The 19,212-nt window shown below is 46.8% G+C and overlaps 1 protein-coding gene and 1 long non-coding RNA gene across 3 annotated transcripts in view; one reads left to right on the forward strand and one right to left on the reverse strand.

Annotated features, from left to right (window-relative positions):
* Positions 1 to 2,900: 2,900 nt before the first annotated feature.
* LOC140848653 (uncharacterized) lies at positions 2,901 to 8,465 on the reverse strand. Its single transcript, XR_012129748.1, has 3 exons — positions 7,593 to 8,465; positions 6,223 to 6,310; positions 2,901 to 3,203 (listed from the first exon to the last, which is right to left on the reverse strand). It is a non-coding gene; the product is annotated as an uncharacterized lncRNA (long non-coding RNA).
* Positions 8,466 to 9,656: 1,191 nt separating this feature from the next.
* The window catches only part of GRHL3 (grainyhead like transcription factor 3), a 32,706-nt gene continuing 23,150 nt past the window's right edge, over positions 9,657 to 19,212 (forward strand). The window contains exons 1-2 of one of the 2 annotated variants that reach the window (XM_073233408.1): positions 9,657 to 9,896; positions 11,429 to 11,489. In XM_073233408.1, coding sequence (XP_073089509.1) covers positions 9,887 to 9,896; positions 11,429 to 11,489 — 71 coding nt within the window. In that variant the 5' untranslated portion in view covers positions 9,657 to 9,886. The remainder of the gene's footprint in view (positions 9,897 to 11,428; positions 11,490 to 19,212) is intronic. The other variant, XM_017666536.3, reaches the window with a different exon arrangement.

Here is a 19,212-nt window from a genome sequence, read left to right on the forward strand (position 1 = left end):
TCCCCTTCCCTCCTTCCTTCCTTTTTTGGGGGGCACCTTTCAAGTCAAAGATCACACAGATCTTAGACAGCTAGAAAGAATTTATGTGACCTTCAAACCCAAACCTTTCAGTTCAACAGTTGAATAAACTGTGGCTCAGAGAAGGGGATTAACTTGCCTAAGGTCAACACAGTGAATGTGCAGCAGAGCCAGAATGCAAACCCTGAGCTCATATCTCTTGGTCCAGCGCTCTCTCTCACAATGCAAACAATAGTATTGGTAACAACTATATGCCCGGCACAATATTAAGTGCTTCTCATTAAGCCTCATGATCATCCTATACGATGAATACAATTATTACTCCCATTTTACAGACAAGGAACCAGACTCAGAGAAACAAGTTAGGAAGCTTAGGGTCACCGCGAACAAAAACCTGAGCCAGGTGTGGAAGTCAGTTCTGTCTAGAGACCTGGAGTCGTAACCATTAACACCAAACTATTTAAGTACAGTAAGTCTTTTCTTTGAGTTGAGGGCCTAAATTTTCAATAGCCTTAAACTACTTTATAGGCTTCAAAGAACCCCCAGGGACTAGCAAGTGGCAAAGAGTGAAACAAAAGTCTCTCCCACTTGTCCCATCCAGATTGGGCTGTGTCTGAATTGTCGCTTAGTCCAAGGGCAATCAATGAAAGACTGTGATCCTATTTTGGGTGATCAATCAACTCAGAGGCCAATAGTTAATTTTTGAGATAGGGCTGAACAGGCAAAGCCACTGGCTAGAGAGTCATGTCACTGTCATCTGCCTATTGAGACTCTTATCTTCTTGGGGTCTCCCTCAGGGCCCATGATTGGGTGACATTTGGGGGTGTCTGCACATGACTGAGAAGGGCGAAAATGACTGAGCTTATTATGAAAGGGGACAGGATTGAGGCTGATGGAAGCACCTCTTTAGGGAGAACTGTGGAGGCATGAACGAAATTTCGAAAGAGCCTGGCCAGAAAGAATACTCATGCTCACATCCCCTCTGAGGCTGAGGAACCCGGTGACTAACCTCCATCACCAGGCTCATCTGCCCCAGGCTGAGTGCCCTGGGTAGCAGGAGCAAGGGAAGAGACAAGACAAGGAAGTCACTGTTTCACTGGGGAGGCAAGATATGCCATCCCCAATGATCACAAGAGCTGACATTATCAGGACCTAGTGCACCAGAGTGGTGCTAAATGCTTTGATGTGTTACCTCATTGAAAACTCAGCAAGGTAGGAGTTATGCCTACTTCAAAGATGAAGAAACTGAGGCTCAGAGAGATCAAAGGATTTGTCCAAGCCCACCCAGGTAGCAAATGGTAGAGCCAAGATTTGAGCTCAAGAGGTCTAGCTCCAGAATCCAAGCTCTCGACTAGATGTGTTCTACCGTGTGTGTGTGTGTGTGTGTGTGTGTGTGTGTGTGTGTGTGTGCGCGCATGTCTCACCTGGGGGGGGGGTGGTGAGATTAGAGAACTCTCAGAGTCCTCCAACACATGAGAATCTTTGAAATTCAATAACCAAACCAATTGTGCAAAAACCTGGTTGTAGACACAGAAGGAAAGGTTTTTCAGAGTAGAGGAGTTTGATGAAGTTTCCCCCACCAGGCTTCCACGTGGGCAGAACTGTACCTGGTTCTCTGTTCTCCCCAGCCTCTGGTACAGATGCTTGGCCAGGGCAGGTTCACACTAACCTGGCTCAATAACTATTTGTTGAAGGATCCTTAAGCAGTGGTGCAGGTGGTTCATCCTTCAGTGGTTGAGTTTTTTTTGAACCAAACAGCCTGGGTTCAAATCCCAGCCTGGCTACTCAAGGACTGCTAACTGTATCCAGTCCCCTGGCCACTTTAAGCCTCTGTTTCCACATTCACGAAAGAGAAATGGTGATTGTACCTCAACCTTTGGGCAGTTGTAAGGATTGAGTGAAACAGGGCAGGGAAAGTGCTTAGCCCAGAGTCTGGAATATAGTTAAGTGCTCAAAACATAAGAGCTACCATTAGAATTTTTAATGATAAATAGATCTCTATACCGACTGAATGTCATGCATGAATACAGGTATCTGAGTCTTGAAGTAGAGGATATTCCAGAGCAATTAGGGAATCAAAGGTGGGAGTGATAGAACTAAATAAATGAACCCAGTTTGGGAAGGAAAGCCGACCACAGCATGGCCTGTGCCCAGGCAGTGTGGGAGGCCTGTGCAGAGCAAGGCTAAAAGGGTGAGCAGGGGCAAGTGAGGGGTGGTTTACTGAAGGTGACTGTTGTGCAATCGCCTTCTTGAGGGAAGAGCTAGAGGGGCCTGATGCTGGTGCTAGACATGGTTCTTAGGCCCCTCCAGGCCACAGTTTCTAAATCCTTCCTCTTTCCTTTCTCCACTGTTTGACCACCTGCCCCCAAACTGAGGGATTTAAAACTCTTCCTGGCAGGCCAGCCATGGATTCAGAAAAACCCTTACCTGAATGTCCAAGGTCCAAGAAAGAACTCCTCACCTCTGACCACCTAGCCTCTGCCTTCCTGAGTAGGTGTGGGGCGCAGAAGGCCCTAGAAAATCCCTCTCCCTCCCCTACCTCTCTAGAGAGATCAGATCTAAACTAAAACCAGGGCAGCCTTTGAAGGAAAATTCTTAAGAAATAGGAATGGACCTTATGGGTTAATTGTACCTACTTGAACCTCTCTGAGCCTGGAGCAGGCCCTGCCTGTGCTGCCCCAGTCCACCTGCCCCATCTCACCCTAACCCAGGAAGGCAACACTGACCCTAGACACGCACCCCCTTTCTGCACTGAAGCGCCAGGGCCCTCTCATCCAAGCCAGGCCTTGGACGTTTTTCCTCTGTAGTTCTTCAAGGAAACCCTCCTCTGAACCCTCCAAGCCCCCAGTTTGACCCCTGAAGATAGATGAAAGAGAGGGGGAAGTACATTTTTAGCGTTGTTTGCCATGGTGGAGGTGGGGATTAATAGGTATTTCTCAGCAAAGCTCTCTTTTATTTGGAAGTGGGCAGTATCCTATTTAATGGTCCTTTTAAGATGCAGGCTGGTGATGGCCCACAATAGCAGGTGGGCTGCTAGGGCCCGAGGCCAGGTCCCTGGAAAGAGTGGGCCTCCGGGACTGAGCCAGCTGGGTTCTGTTCTTCCCAGTGGGCCCTCTCCCTCCAGGACTAAGGCTGCGTTCTTCCTGCCGCTCCTCTCTCCGGCTGTCTCCTGCTCTGGCTGGGTCCTGGCAACAGAGAAAGAATCTCCAGACAGCACTCCGGCTGCTTCTTCCTTCCCAGCTCAGGGATAAAGTCTCCCCTGATTTACTTTTTAATAACTGTAGTTTCTTTTTTTAACAGAAGAAATCATGTCAAGAGATAAACAAAAAGAATAAAATATAAATCACCCTGGTCCCATTTTCCTGACCTCTCTCATGTGTATCTTTCCTGCTCTTTCTCTGTTCATAGAAATGGTTTTAAAAAGTAGGAATGAACTAATTTACTAAAGTGAAAGATTTTAGAAAGTGGGAAATCAGATCTAGGTTCAAGGCTCAGCTCAGGAACTTCCTAGAAATAACCTTGAGTAAGTTGTTGCACTGGTGGGCTCACTTACCTTTGCAAAATAAGGATAACAGTACTTACCTCCACACTGAGCCCACTGCCCTGCCTATAGTAAGGACTTTTAAATGGTAACAGTTGTGCTGCAAGCTCAGGAAATAGCTTCCTTGGTACTAAGGGGCCTTCCGTAGCATCATTCTAACTGCAGTTCATATGCAACTACAATCAGGTATCTTAATTTCCTTCACTGAGTCCCCATAAAAGGGTATTTATATTCATTGTAATTTTTCAGGATTATAAACAATGCTCTGATATATATCCTTGCAGATAACACTTGTACAGAGATTATTTGCTTAGACTAAATTCCTGTGAGTGAAGTTGCTAGATCAAAGGGTGAGCTAAAATCTGAAGCCAAAGTTTGGACTGATTCACACTCCCTCCAGCAAGGAGAGGGTCTGTTTTCTCTCACCCTTGACAACACAGGGGCTTAGCATTTTCTTTCATCTTTATCAACTTGATAAGTGAAAAAATAATAACTGCTTATTAGTTTCCAGGGTATTCAGTGACTTGCTCTTGTTTTTTTTTTAAGGGGAACTTTCTAAAGGACGACGTCAGACTCCATAATGATTCCTCACATCCAAGGAACCTCTAAGAAGGAATGTAGGTGGTGTTAGTGGCAGAACTGTGATAAAAATCTAAAGTACAGAGTGTAAAAGGGCCTGGCGGCTGCCCACTCCTTGTCCTGACCCTCCATGAGCACACTTTCAGGTCCTTCCATGCCTTCACATTGGGGCCATATTCTCTACTTAGGCGTGTGGCCTATCCTTCCACTCAAGTCCAGTGATAGGGGACAGAAGACTATCTGTGAAGAAATATTTACAGAGCTTTTGGTGTACACCCAGGACAGTACCTCTAGGACCTATGAGGATCCATAATGGCATCTAGGGTGATGTTTTATCCAAAAATCTGAGGTTCCAGTCCAAACTCCTTTGCTTAAAAGTAGGAGTGCTTTCTTGAACTTTGGTTTATCTTTTATAGGGCCAATAATACATTCTCCCTTGACCCCTGCCTTAGCTTTATCATAACACACAGGAAAGCCCTTTGTAAACTGAAAAGAGCTTTCCACTTAGAAGGGGCTATTTTTAAGGGAGGTTGTGTGTTAAATGCTGTAAACTAAGCTGTGTGTTGAGGCTGGAAGCAGATGGTGGCTGAGGACCCCTTTCTAAGCTGGGTGTTCACCTATAATATCAACAATCTTTTATTGGGCACCTACTACTTGCCATTGGCTTTACATTGAGATCTTATTTAATTTAATCTCCAGGTCAACCCCAATGAGGACTGAGAGGGAAACTGACACAGAACTGAGTCACTAGTCCAAATGTATATACTAGTAAGAGGGAGAATAGGGATTTAAACTAGGAGATCTTCCCTGGGGGTAGGGTGTACAAGACAACATCTGATTTGCCCAGAATGTCAGTTATCTTGTGTAAATTATACACATTCATCCATTTCCCATTTATTCAGTATATACTTACTGAACATATTGAGACCTAGAACAGGTGTCATGGGAGACTTCCTTGTATAGTTGCTACAGTCCAGAAGCTTATAAATCCTTCCTACCTTATAAATCCTACCAACCAACCTATTTTTCTTCCTTCCTTCCCTCCTTCCCTTTTTCCTTCTACTCATCCATCCATCCTAGGCTTTGCTCCAAAAAGGAGCTCAGGAGGATGAAAGGACTATTTCCATGGTTTGGGGGTCAGACAATGCTTGGTTTGACTGTATCTATGTCACTAAGTAGACAGCCAGCAGACCTTAGATGAGTTTTACCTCAACTCTCTGAGCCTGTTCCTATTCTGTAAAATGGGGATACTTATGACAACTTCAGAGGACTCAAGAGAGGTCTACGATATGCACATAAGGAAGCTAGAAATATGCTTGAAACATACTAATGATACTGTGTTATCTCCCTTAATCCTCAGAACAATCACTTCACTGAGGAGGAAACTTAGGTAATGAGGAAGTTAAGTTGCTCGTCCAAGGTCTTAGACAGTCAACTCCAGAGCTTATATCCTTAAGTAACTCGGCCAATATTCCAGAAGTCAAGTTCATCCGGGGTTGATTATATGACCCCATAATGAGAGAATAAGAAATGATGATAATTTTAGTTGAGATCAGATCTGAATCCTAAGCTACTGTTTACAGCCTGCAAGTGTGGCAGTCCCCATTCTCTATCTACACACTTCACAGGGAAGCTCTGAGCAAGAACTCTCAATCTTCACTATCTTTATATCCTCCTTTGCTCCAGGAAGAATAGAGACAAAATGACCATTCAATCAATGAGTATTTATTTTGATTTAATGACATTTAAACTGGGATTTTGTATAGAATTTCTAATTACAAAAGCATTGCAAGATTAATGCAGAAAACCTGGTGAAAACTTGGGAGGGGAGAAGGGAAAAAATTAAAATCCTATCATTTTGGCAACCACTGTTGACATTTAGGTATTTGTCCTTTCAATATTTTTATATAGATCAACAGATTTCATTTAGCTTTAGATAACCATGAAGGCTTAATGTGCTAGAAGAGGAAGGGCTGTTAGCAGGGCCATCTTTTCCAGCACTGCAAGTCTCACACTGAAAACGGCATGTGATTGTTTACAACTACACAATCTTCGCACACACACAAAGCAGCGTTGGCACTTACTTAACTCAGTAGTCCTAACTTTGCTCCTCTCCACCATGCCAAGAGTGCCATATTCTTTTGGAACAGTGGCTCATGGGCAGCCATAATCCTGGAAAGGAGAGAGGGATGAAGGACTCGGGGTTGGTGGGGGAGGGCAGATCATAATGTCTGAAGGAGGAAGATTTATTTTCCAGAAGTAATCAAGAAAAGAAAACCTAGGTGACTAGGTGACTCCACCCTTACAGTGATTCACTAATCTTCCCTTATATTAGAGGGAAACTGAACCTCCGAGAAGAGAGATTTTACCCAGTTATACAGCTGGTAAGTAGCCAGTGATTAGGCAGAACTTGAACCCAGGACAATCCCTAACTTAGTTTTACAAGAATGGAGGTAGAAAGATGTGGGTTCAAATATCAACTCTTTCACTTATTAGCTTTTGATTTTTGACAAGTCATTTAACCTGAGTCTCTGTTTCTTTATCTGTAAAATGAGGGAAGAGCTTTCTCATTAGATTTAAATGAGAGAAAAAATAATCTTTTCTAAAAATTATTGAGTGCTATGTACCAGGTACTGCACAATATACTTCACATACATGATCTCATTTAATCCTACATGATTAAATGAGATGGGGGGGATACGGTTTTTATACACATTTTACAGTTGAGGAAACTGAGGCTCAAAGAGCTTAAGTCATTTGCCCAATATCACATAGCTAGGAAGTAGATGGACTGGGATTTGAACCCAGGTCTGTCAGTCTCAGAGCAATACTATCAGATAACATAGGTAATTCTTAGCACAGTACTAGTAACATACTAACATGAAACAAATGGCAGCCATCATTATTTACTGTTATTACTGTGAATATAATTATATTGCATATGATTAGCTGGTCTGTTTTCAATCTCTTCAGCCAAGAAACTGAGAACTAGGCCAAACCAAGAAGGGGAAGAGACACGAACCCAGCCCGGTCCTGGGCCATGCCCACACTACACAGGACTGACAAAGGGGCAGAAGCAAAGCCTGGACATCTAAAACCTTGGCATCTCTGAGTAGTTCAATGAAGCCCTCCCAAATGGGAGGCATGGCTCCTGCTAGAGGGGCCTGGTGACCTTGTAAACTAGCTCATGGTGTTCCCACCTACCTCTACTAGCCCGTTGGCCCCTCCATCCCAAACAGGGAGACTTCCCATGTGTGGAGACATAAAAATCCTCTGCCCCATGATTTGAGCCTCTGCTGATCTCTGCAGATGGGTGCCGGTGATTAAAGGGGCAAGATCCAGAGGGAGAGGGAGAGGACCCATTTAAAAAAGCCCAGCGAGCACAGACACGCCGCCTGGAATCCCAGCCTCCACCTGAGCGCAGCCAGCATGAGTCACCCCCACAGCCCTTTACCTTTCAGTTGCAACACAGCTGACAGAAACTCCACAGCCTTCCAGGAGACAGGCAGACAGGTACACAGACAAGTGTGCCATCCTTTGGGCTACAGTAAGCTTTGCAGTTACAGTTGGCACAAATGGCCCTCTGGCCAACAGTAAGCTCCATGAAGTGGTTGGGAAGCCAGGCTCTGCTCCAGATCAAATCCCAGCTCTAGCTCTACCACTTCTGGGCTCTGCAGCTTGAGTAACTTATTTAATGACTTCAGTTTCCTCACCTCTAAAATAAGGGTAATAAAAGTGCCTATCTCATAGGGTTGGTGTAAGGATTCAATGAGACATGTCAAGGCTTAGCCCAGTGTCTGATACATGCAGTATACTGAGCAACTACTGTGTGCCAGACACTGAGGTAGGCACTGGAGATTCAACAGTGAACAAGACAGCCAAAGTCTTTGCTCTTATGAAGTTGGCATGTCAGAAGAATAGGAGATAGACAGTAAATAACAAAATATCAAAAAGTCATAGGGCCATTGCAGAGAATCAACATAAAATGTGATACTGTGATTAAATGCCTCTTTTAACAAGGGCTGCTGGGGGAGACCTGTTCTAAGGTGGCTTTATTAGAAACTATTATGACTATTTACTATTATTTGCCCAGGCCCCCTCAGCTATCCCTATCACAGCCTCCAGTGAGAAACCGACCTCTGACGGTTCTCAAACCCAGTACCCCTCTCCACAGGCCTGACCACACCCCACAAGGGCTCTTTTGGATTGTGACTATACCCTAAAACCCTCCATCAAATTGGCAGGAGTTAGCTGAAACCCCACCTTTCCTTGAGAGAGAAAGGAGTGGGCCGAGGTGAGGCTCTCAGGGATAACACGCCAAAAGGGAAGGGGGTGGGGTGGGTTAAGAGAACAGAAGAACAAAATACCCCAAAATCTTTGGCTTAGATTTAATTTCATGTTAATCCTGGTAAAATCTCTTTAAAAAACCCTCTAGGATTCTCCTGTTTGTGTTTATGGATCTTCTGGGTTTACCAGCCTTGTTCTTTATAGTCAGTTCATGGAATAATTGCTATTATTCCTTAATTACTTAGTCCATCTAACAGGCATCTGATTTCTCCTGTGTTTCTAATGCAGAATGAAGCACTTATTAGAGTTTGTGAAATGGCCAGCTAACTAAAGTGGCCAAACTTCAAATTTTCCAGAGGTATGAGGTTTGCTTACATCTATCTCACTGAGACCTGCAGCACTCCAAATAAAAGGCTGCCTCCCACCCTATTCCTCCACCCCTCTGCCACCAAACCTTTCCCCCCACCCCCAAGATTGTAACCCCTACAGAGCAATGACTCTGTCTTTTCGGCCTCTGTCACCTCAGAACCCAGGGTAGGGCCTGGCACACAGTTGGGGCCCAATGAATGTCTGTTGAATTGAGACCACTGACTTTTTTTAGCTCACAGGGATAGCCAGACTCGGAGATGACCCAAGATTCCCATCTGGACTCTGACTCTCAACTAGCTTGTGTCTTGGGCAAGTCACTTTACTGCTCCTGCCTCCATTTCCTCACCTGTAAAGTGTGTGCGTTGGGGAGGAAGGGGGCATGATGATAATATCAACTACAGTTGGTTACTATGAGAATCAAAAGATATCACTTGAATAATTATAAAAGATTATTCAGAAATAGGATAGATGGTATTGTCGTAAGGGGAAAGCACTCAAAAAAAGAAAGGGAATTTATACAGAGACCTACTGGGAGGAGTATCTGCTCTCTTCTTTAAGAATTCCCCATTGGCTGTTAAGTATTTGATGCTGGTTAGAGGGGGCAAAGGAATTGGGATGGTGTGGGGGGGGGCTGTTCCTGAGTATCCAGGATACAGGAATTGAAATTCCCTTTAACCAAGTATCTGTTTGTCCCTGTACTTTTCCTCTAGTTATCTTCTTTCCAACATTTTTTTCTCCCTTCCTCCACCCTCATCTCCACCCCCCACCCCCTCACCAAGGAAGGCATTGGCCAGCTCCACCCAGCCGGCCCCCCATGGCTCCGCCCCTAACTCAGCAGGCCAAGAGTTAACAGCTGCACCTGTTGAGGTATACCTGCTGTGGCCGGCACCTGTACCTGTGGCCAATCAGTGCCAGCGCTGCCGGGAACCTACCTGTCAGCAAAATCCCAACACTCAAACCTCAACATAAATCAAACACTTCCCTGGGCAGGGAATGTCTGTGTCAGGCAAGAATTAGACAAGAGTGTCAGCAGAGCCTCGGTGCTGGTGCCGATCCTTGGAGCTTGGGAGCCTGGGAGCAGGAAGATGTCGAATGAACTTGAGTGAGTAAACATCGGTGGATGCCTGGCGCTCTCCGAGCGTGGAGGCTGGATGGGGTTTCCAGAAGGGGGAAGAACAGGGAGGCCGGCGCCAGGATTCACAGAGCAATTTGTAAGGGTAAATGAATGGGCTGACGATCTCACTTTGGCGTGTCAAGGCAAGCTCCATCTCAAGCTAGAGCTGAGTGTTCCCTGGGAAAAATAGTTGGGTTTTTTTTGTTTCTTTCTCTCCCTGCTGAGCAGTTTCGAGCCAGGTAAGGAAACACAGGACTGAAACTGTGAAGCCTTTTAGCACCACTTTCTGACATTCTGAAGGTGCCTTGGAAATCAGAGACAGCCTCAATCCCATCTAGGCTTTCTGTTTTCTTGCCAAAAGGAACTTCTTTGAGGTGGTTCTAGGAGCTGTCTTAGGCAGAGAGTTGGGTTTCTCTAAAGGGACTTGTTTGTTGGGTTGGAACAGTCCCAAGTAGGAAGGTTACAGTGTGGTGGTTAAACATGCACTTTGTAGTCATCTTGACCTAGGTTCAAATCCAGCCTCTGCTCCTCATGGAGTGTGTGATCTTGGACAAGTCATTCAACTTACCTAAGCTTCATTTTCCCTCTTCAGAAAATGGGTATAAGAATGCTTTGTAGGATTCTTGAGAGTTAAGTGTAATGAAGGTTGTAAAATGCTCAGCACAGGGCCAAGGTCTGAAGATGCATTCAAGAAAATGTGGTTGATTTTATTCAGAGGCTGTTCTAAGGCTTAGGAAGCTGAGATGTGGTTTTCAGTGAGGTCAACTTCATTGCCTGGCAGGCTGCAGGTGCCTTCCTACCCTCATCTGGGATTTAGAATCCCCGCTGGCTGATGCTGACCTTCACCATGAACCACCTACTTGGGACCCAGACCTCAGAGAAGGTGGGATGAGGCTGAGATTCTGGGCTGCTTCAGCAAGGCTCCTACAACACTCTTCCTGCCACCCACAAGTGAGTGGGCAGATGAGGGTTGAAAAATCTTTTTTTTCTAGCTACTCCTCAATAGATTGTCTTAAGAACTTGAAGACCTGAGGGTAGAGGTTGGTGGGTAATGACTGAGGATGGGGTTCCAATGTTACCAGCTAACTCTTAGGTTCTCCTGGGTTGGTCAACTATGTTTATAGGGCATTGGATTTCCCTTGAATGAATTCCCCAGGGTCGAAAATGCATTGACCACTGGAATAAAAACAGAGGTACTGGAATCAACAGCTGGGTTCAAGTCCCAACTCTGCCTTTAATTAGTTATGTGACCTTGGGCAAGTCACTTCACCTGAGTCTCGGTTCCCTCACCTGTAAATTGTGGTCCTAATAGTGCCCACCTAGTGGAATTGTTGGGAGACTGAACAACTTTTAAAAACTGATGGGGTTTAAAACCTGGTAAAGAGCAAATAATACCCCTGTTACTTCATATAGAAATGACCAGTAAATGAGCATTTCTGAACCTCTTTGCTTTTTATTTTTCCACACATTGAATAAAAAATATATATATATATATATTGATGTGTCTCCATTTCACTTAGATCTGCTGGTTAAAACTGCAGAGGCTGCAGACAGAATCTATTCTTTGGTGCCTCTTAGGGGGTAAGTGTCCTGAAGCTGGGTTATTTGAACAGAAAGGTTTCTTGCTTTTCTGCTCCTTAATGATATGGGTTTTGAAGTCAGATCCACTGACAGTTGAGGCTTCTCCTTTTGGGGTGGGGTGAGGGGAACTTGTGCCTGCAGAGTAATTGCCGGCAAACTCTGAAGCCACTATTTGAGATTACAATGACAGAGCCTCAGTGCCTGGGGGCCCAGCTGCCCTGATAAGTGGGGGGGAAGGGGAGAATCAAGTGCTTGGCTTGCAAGTTTTGAGCTGCCGATGCTGCTGTGGCCAGTCTTGCTGCCACATTTCCTTAAAAAGTACCGAGTTAAGAGGGCCGGTCCTAGCGCTATTCTTGAGCCCCGACAGAATGACTAACACTTGTTAGGCTTCATGTAATGAAGAAAGTCGGACTTGCCACATGACCCTAAATTCTGTCACTTACCAAGTGGAGGATCCTGATAAATTTGTTTCTCTTCCCTGACTCAGTTTTCTCCTCTGCCCAATAAGGGCTATAAACACCCACCTAACAGGGAAAACAGTGAGCTCCCGTATGTGGGCTTCCAACCCGGGGCAGGAGCTCCATAAACGCAAGCCTATTCCTAGGCCTCGGGTGGTGGAAGGCGGCACTTCGAAGGCTGTGTCGCGAGGAGCATGGAGGCCAAGGCGGTGTAGTTGGAACCTAGCTAGAGGCAGCTGGCGGGTGGAGCGCATGGGCCTTTCATGTGGTCAGGCCCAGTGCCCGCCGGGGAGCAGCGTCTGCCAGCCCTGTCGGGCCACCCGAGTGCCTCCAGCCTGAGGCCTTTGGCGAGCCGGTAAGATAGATAGAGCCGCTCGCAAGGGCTTCTGGGGCAGCGGAGGGGCACCGGAAGTCGCTACCTGACGCCCTCCTCTGGCGGGAAAACTTCCCGACGCCTCAGTGCTGCCGGCCATCCGGGCTTCTGCCAGGGCGAGGGGCCGCAGGCGCCACTCTCGGCCCAGGTGCTGTGGGCCTTCTGGCCCCCTTTGATGTTATAGGTACAGTGGTGTCCGGGGCCCTACTGTGTGCCAGGCGCACCTGCCCGCCCCTCGGGGAAATGAGGGGTAGGAGAGTAAGTGCTCAGCACAGAGTAAGTGTCGAATGGAGGAGAGAGGGCAGTGAGCGAGGCGCACTAGGCTTCCCTTCCTCAAACGCTCAGTGGGAGCCCTGCCCGCTGTCTGGAATCTTCTCCCTCCCCAAAGCCTTGGAGAGACGCACCGCGGGTGGGAGGGGCCCAAGCAACGCCCCAGCCAGTGACCGCGGGCCTCCCGCCGCTGCATCTGATCTCCGTGAGCGCCGGGCTCCAGACTGCCTGGAGCGCTGAAGGGGTTAACCCGGAACGCCTCCCCGCTGTGGTTTTGTGGTCGAAACCATGATTGCCAGGAGCAAATTTTTGTCGTGCACAAGGTGTGTTATTAAAAGTCGGAGTTACGCTGCTGGTGAATGAAAAGTTAAAAGCCCTCATTAAGCTCGGGCTGTAAAACAGGCGGACTGGGCCGAGAGCTGAGACAACCCTAACGGCAGCGGCACCCGGAGTCGGGGTGCGGATACTGCGAGGCTCCCGCCACCTCTCGGGCTGCCTTCGCCCTGGCCCAGCGAGGACCCGGTCGGGTTCCCAGAGCCAAGAGAGCCTTCAGGGGGTCCACACAAAGGAAGAGCAAGAGGAGAATGGGCCTCAAGGCTGAAACACAAATGACATACTCGCAGCGCCCCGTTTTCGGTTAAAACAAAAACAACAGCCAGACATTTATTGAGCACTAATCCCACGGTGGACACAATGTCCAGTGTTTGATAAATACTTTGTCTCCTTTAACCCTCCCAACAATCCAATGAGGGATGGGAGTATAAATGCAGTTTTGCAGAGGAGGGGCTGAGGTTTGCCCCAGGTCCTCCCCAGATCTCACGGAAGAGCTGGGATCTTAACCGAGGGGCCCAAAGGCTCCACACCGATACATCACCCTGCTTCCAATCTGCTCAGATATTGAAAAAAGAGAAGACATGCCACCTGTTAACAGTGGTTATCTCTGAGTGGAGAAACGCAAGTGAATTCTAATCTTTGCTTCCAATTTTTCTATGCGTTCAACATTTTATATATTGTGTTTTACAATCTCATGTTACTTTTGAAATGGGGAAGGGCAGGACAGGGAGTTATTATTTTTAAAAGAGAGAATTTTATTTATTGGCTCACCTAAAAATGGTATTCTCAAACTGTGGTCTCTGGACCAGCATCATCATCATCATCACCTGGGAACTTGTTAGAAATGTAAATTCTCAGCCCCACCCTAGATCTACTGAATCAGAAACTGGAGGTGGGGTTCAGCAATATGTGTTTTAACAGGCCCTCCAGGTGATTGTGATGCATGTTGAAGTTTAAGAACCACTGGCCTAGAAGACCTGGCAGAGATTTGGGAGACAGGAGGTTCCCATATCCACCACTGACCTGCAGCCTAGTTGCTGAGCCAGCAGACTGGGAGTTTTGCTATGGGGTCATGTGTTTGAGCCCAGCTCTGCGGACATAGGGACTGGGCAATTTTGGCATGAGCTCCTTAACCTGTCAGTTTCTGCATATGTAAAATGGTGATAATAACTCCCACCTCACAGTGCATGTATGAAATTGAAAAGGCACTGGGCCTGAGGCTGTGAAGTAACTTAATTCCTTTCCCTTCCCTTGTCTTCCTTCTCCAGTCTGGAACTAATCTTTCTCATTGTAAAATGGGGCAGATAAGCCTGGCTGACTGCCTCCTTCCTTCTATTTCTTTTGCCTCTTAAAAAGGTTAGAGCAGCTTATTTAGTGAAAAGGTCCCATAGTAAAATTATCTCACTAATATTTGGTGTTATTTCACTCGGCTGGGAAATCTTTAGGGCAGGAACAGTGTAGTATTTACCTGTGTGTCCCAAGTACCCAGGATGGAACCTATTGCAGAGTGATCTTCAGTGAATGTTTGTTGAATGAATCCATGTGAGTGAATGAATGAAAGGATGTGGCACCCTGAATTTAGAGGTGGACTTCAAGTTGTTTCACATCTCAATTGAACAATAGAGAAAAAGATGAGGAAACTGGACAGGACACCAAGAGGAGAACATAACATGAAAGAAAAATCCCCAAAGAGGGAAGAATTTTTCAAAGGAGAGAAAGTGAATTTCTGGTACAATTAGAAAATGGCATATAATTTACATGCAACTAAGAAATGTTGCCTGGAGCTTGACCACCCCTAACTTGCCCACGAGGATCCAGATGATGAAGCTGGCAGTGCTCGCCCCTCTTATCTGAGAATCTCCCAAGCATCAGGTATCCTTTTGCTGCTAGGAGAAGCTGCCCCGTTTACAGGTGGGAGAAAGTGAGGCTGTGAGTTGTCATGCAGTTTGCTGGTGGCTACCCCACAATGTGAATATTAATAATAATAGTTTATTAGGTGCTGGTCATTTTACCTACATTGTACCATTGCATTTCCAACAGTAATACTTCATAAAGTTGTAAAGATTATATAAGACAATGACTAGAAATTGTTGGACCAGCACCTGACACTTGGTAAACCTTCAGTGAACAGTAGTTATAATCAATCTGTGAGGTACTCTCATTCTGCCCCAGTTTACAGGTAAGAAAACTGAGGCACAGAGAGGTCAAATTGAATAAAGTCACAGAACTAGTGACTAGCAGAACTGAAACTGGACCCCAGATCTGCATAGCATTGGGGCCTATCCCATAACCGGAGTTCACATTATCTCGTTCAAACTGGAGTCACTATAGAGCCATGCCCTAGGCTCTGCCATTTCTCCCGTGAGACCCTTAATGAGCCCCCAGCATTCGACAAGGCACATTTCACAAACTATGCATCCAGAAACCAGATGGGCCACTGGCAAGTACGAGAACCCTGGGGCACTCCTGTCATGCTGAGGGAATATCTTGCATGGGGCTGACTGAAAAATGATTCCTCTGTGTGCAGTTGTGGTAGGGCCTCTCTGTGGGTAATTAGTGAGTGTGATTGATCACTGCTGATGAGGCTGGGTGGCTCGCAACAGAGTTTAGCAAGTCAGTGGGTGTAGCTGGGTGTCAACATCCAGCTTAGGTGGCCCCTGGAACTGCTCCTCCTCAGACTGGAGGGAAGTGGGGCCCACCTCCCTGGATCACCAACTTGGGGTACCCTCCATTGGTGAGCTTTCTTCCCCCTCCTGCAAAATTAAGTGAGGGTGCTTATTTTTCCGTCTCTGAATTACTGAAGTGCCTTTGAGATAGGGCTGTGACTGAGCTAAGTACTGGCTAGGAAACTTCAAGACCTGACTCCCAATCCTGCTATATGTTGCATGTCCTTGGGCAGGTCATACTCTCAGGCACTAGATTTCCAAAGTGTCTTTGCACCCAAAGGCCCTTAGCTGATGGATGAGACACATTTACTTAGTTTCACTGAGAGTTTAAAGTGGCTCAGCCAGAAAGCAGTGGGCATTTGAGTCTGAAAGGACTTGGGAGGAAACCCCATGTCACCACTCTAGTCTTCCTCCACCCTGGTGCCCAGAATGATGCATACTGGAGTCAGGAGGCTGAGTCTGGGCAGGGAGCAGCTGGTACCACACCCCTCCTGTGCTGTGGGCCCAGAGTGACCTGCTAGGGAAAGGACTAGAGCCCCTGTCTGGACAGTTTGCACAGCCCCACAGGCTTGGGATAGGAGGGCTGAAGAAGTAAGGCCTGTCAGGTAGATGCCTGAGCTTAATCTTGGTCTTTTATCCCAACTCTCCCCCAAATGGAGGAGAAACCAGACCAGGGAGATGCTGAGGGGCCAACCTTGTGAAGATTCTCAGTGCTGGAAACCAGAGACCTCTATTCCAGGCTTGATTCCATGAGATACTAGCTGGTGGCCTTAGGCAGGTCAGTGGCCCTCTCTGTAGCTCAGTTTTCCCAGTTACAAAGTGGATATAGTCATACCTTCCCACCCTCCTTTACAGAGGTGTTGCAGGATCAGAGGTGATGACAAATGTATGAGAAGCATGTTGAAAAATACATGCTATGCAAATGTGAGGGATTATCAAATCTTACACTTGAGTTTCCTCCCTAGTTGGCTGGCCTTCCTTGAAATAAGGCAACTTATGCAAAAAACCTGGCTCACACTGGCACATAGTAGGCAGACAAGCTCTGGCAGCTGTCCCAGGCGTATGCCTCTGATCTTGCATTTCCTCTCATCTGGAAGGTCCAAGGTCCTTCCCACCCATCTCCATGCTCCCTCTTCCCACCAGCCCTCTTCTCAACCAACATCCAGGCACTCCTCAAAGTTCAGGCAGGTCAGAAGTCCTGCTGCCTTTCCTTCATCACTTTCTTCACCTAGCTGATATTAGCTGCTCTTTCATTTATGTGGTCATGACTGTCTTGCTGTCCCTAAAATGCAACCTCCACAACAGCAAGGTTGACCTAGTTTATCTAGGACAAGGCCTGGCACATACTAGTTACTTGATAAGTACTTGTTAAAATGAGGACTGGATGGTTAGATGGGTGGATGCCATCCAGTTTATTGTTTTTTTCCTTCCTTTCTACATACCTTCTTGGAAACTAGCGGTTGGTGGAAAAGTGACTAGTTCAGAGTTAGCTCCCAGAAGGCCTGGCTTTGCAACTCGCTTGGCCCTGGAACAGGTCACATAACATGTCTGTTGTCTCTTCCCGGGTCTGTAGAGATAATAACACATCATGTATGTTGGGAGGCTCCATAAGATAATGAATGTGAAAGTCAAAGCAAGGAGTTATTACCCTGTCTCTTTTGTTTTTGTCATGGAACCTCGTTCACAGATAGGAGGCTTGGGGAAGACATTAATTTAAGAACCTCAGGCAGAGTCTCCCTTTTACTCTCATTTGGGGGTTCCAAGATGATGATGGTCATGATGGTCATGATGGTGAGGGTGGCTGTTATTCACTGAGCGATTATTCTCTGGCAGGCTCTACGCTAAGCACATTTCTTACATTAATGCACTTAATTCTCCGAACCACCCATAAGATTAGCCCCACTGGAAAGTAGCCAGCCCTGGTGTTTTCATTTTCTTTACAGCAATTATCACGGACTAAAATTAACTCACTCACCTACCTATTTATGGTGTGTCTTCCCCAATTAGACTGTAGGTTCCATGGGAGCAGAGCCTTATCTGTCTTGTTCTTGGCAGATTCCCCAGGGCCTAGAAGAGATCCTGACTGGCACAAAGAAGACAATAGACCCATTTAACAGATGAGGAAATAGACTCAGAGGGGTCTAGTGCATTACCCAAGGACACAAAGTTAACTCTGTAAAGGTCTGCAATGCTGTGACCCCAGTGCTACTTACCCCATGGTGCTGTGAGCCCTGCGCTGTGCCTGGTGGAGATCTCATGTCCAGAAGGCTGCCAGGATCAAGTCCTGTTGCCATCCCCTCCTCCCCCATTCCCCTTTCACATTCTGATAGCTGAGGAGTTCTGCCTTGGACAGGGTCACCAACAGAGAGGTTGTGGAGGCCCTGGGGAAGGTGCCTGTGTAGGGTGGGAGTCGCCCTGTCTCCCTCTGTTCTGGTGCTGTCACCTGTGAATAGGGCTCCCTCCTTCGTGGGACTCTAGGCCCAAATCTGCCACTGACTTTCAGGGTGACCGTGTCTTATACCACTTTGCAATCCCTCAATGTCTAGCACCAAGCTGGGCCTGGAGCACAATAATGGCTCTCATTATTAAGTACTTGGTATATGTCAGAGCAGTTCTAAGCATTTTATAAACGAAGAACAGTGCCAAGCACTGGGGGTCCCAGTTGACCCAGAGGGTGTGGAGAGAAGCATGGTCTTCAGGCCTTTCCCTGTTTCTCCCTTGCTCCCTTGGTTTGGGAGTTCCCTTTAGCCTGGGGCCAGGCGGGGGGTGGGGGCAGCCACCCTGGGCTTGCTCTATAAGTGCCTCAAACCCCAGGTCCAGGAGGCTACTAGGAAGAGCCTCTTCTCAACTCTCCATCTTAAGGCCCTTGATTTATTGCAGCAGAAACTTGGGGTGTGCCTCCCTGCTTCTTTGGAGCAGGAAGGTTTCTGTCATTTCTCTTTCATATATGACAGCTCCTTCTCCCTCCCTCTGAGAGTCCAGTGCCCTGCATCCTGTGGCCCAATGGGATGGGAGATACTGTGTCCTGGATGAAACTCCTGGGAGGGCTGCCACCTGCTGCCTGTCTGGGTGTGTCCTGGCTGCTGTTCCCATTCTGTGTGTGAGAATATAGTCCTGAGCTGTGGGGCAGCAGGAGGGTGCTTCCTGCATCATGATTTGTGAAGGATCTTACCCACCCACAAGTCTGCCACAGTGCCTGGAATTCCACACTAATATGTTTTTCTGCTGTGGAAAGGATTGAGGTCTTGCATTATGGTAAAAGAGCTATGGCTCAGTGGGAACTGTGTACCTTTGGTACTAGATAAACCTGGGTTCAAATCCTGGTTGTGTCATGGACTAACTGGGTCATCTAGGGCAATTTTCTTGCCCTCTTCAAGTCTCATATTTCTTCATCTGTAAAATGAAGCAAATGACCCTTACCATGTAGTGTTGTTTTAAGAAGCAGAGCTAATGAATGGAAAGCATTCATATATCTTATAGTAATGGCAGCTGGCATTGCTCCTATGTCCCTAACATGAGAGTCTGTGAGGCTCACCTAAAAGTAGGGCATTGGGCACCAGGAGGCCAATCGGTGCCCACTTCCTCTTTGGAGCTCTCCTGCCAGCCTGGCTATCTCCATCTTC

The sequence above is a fragment of the Manis javanica genome, chromosome 4 (genome assembly GCF_040802235.1).
Source record: "Manis javanica isolate MJ-LG chromosome 4, MJ_LKY, whole genome shotgun sequence".
NCBI lineage: Eukaryota > Metazoa > Chordata > Mammalia > Pholidota > Manidae > Manis > Manis javanica.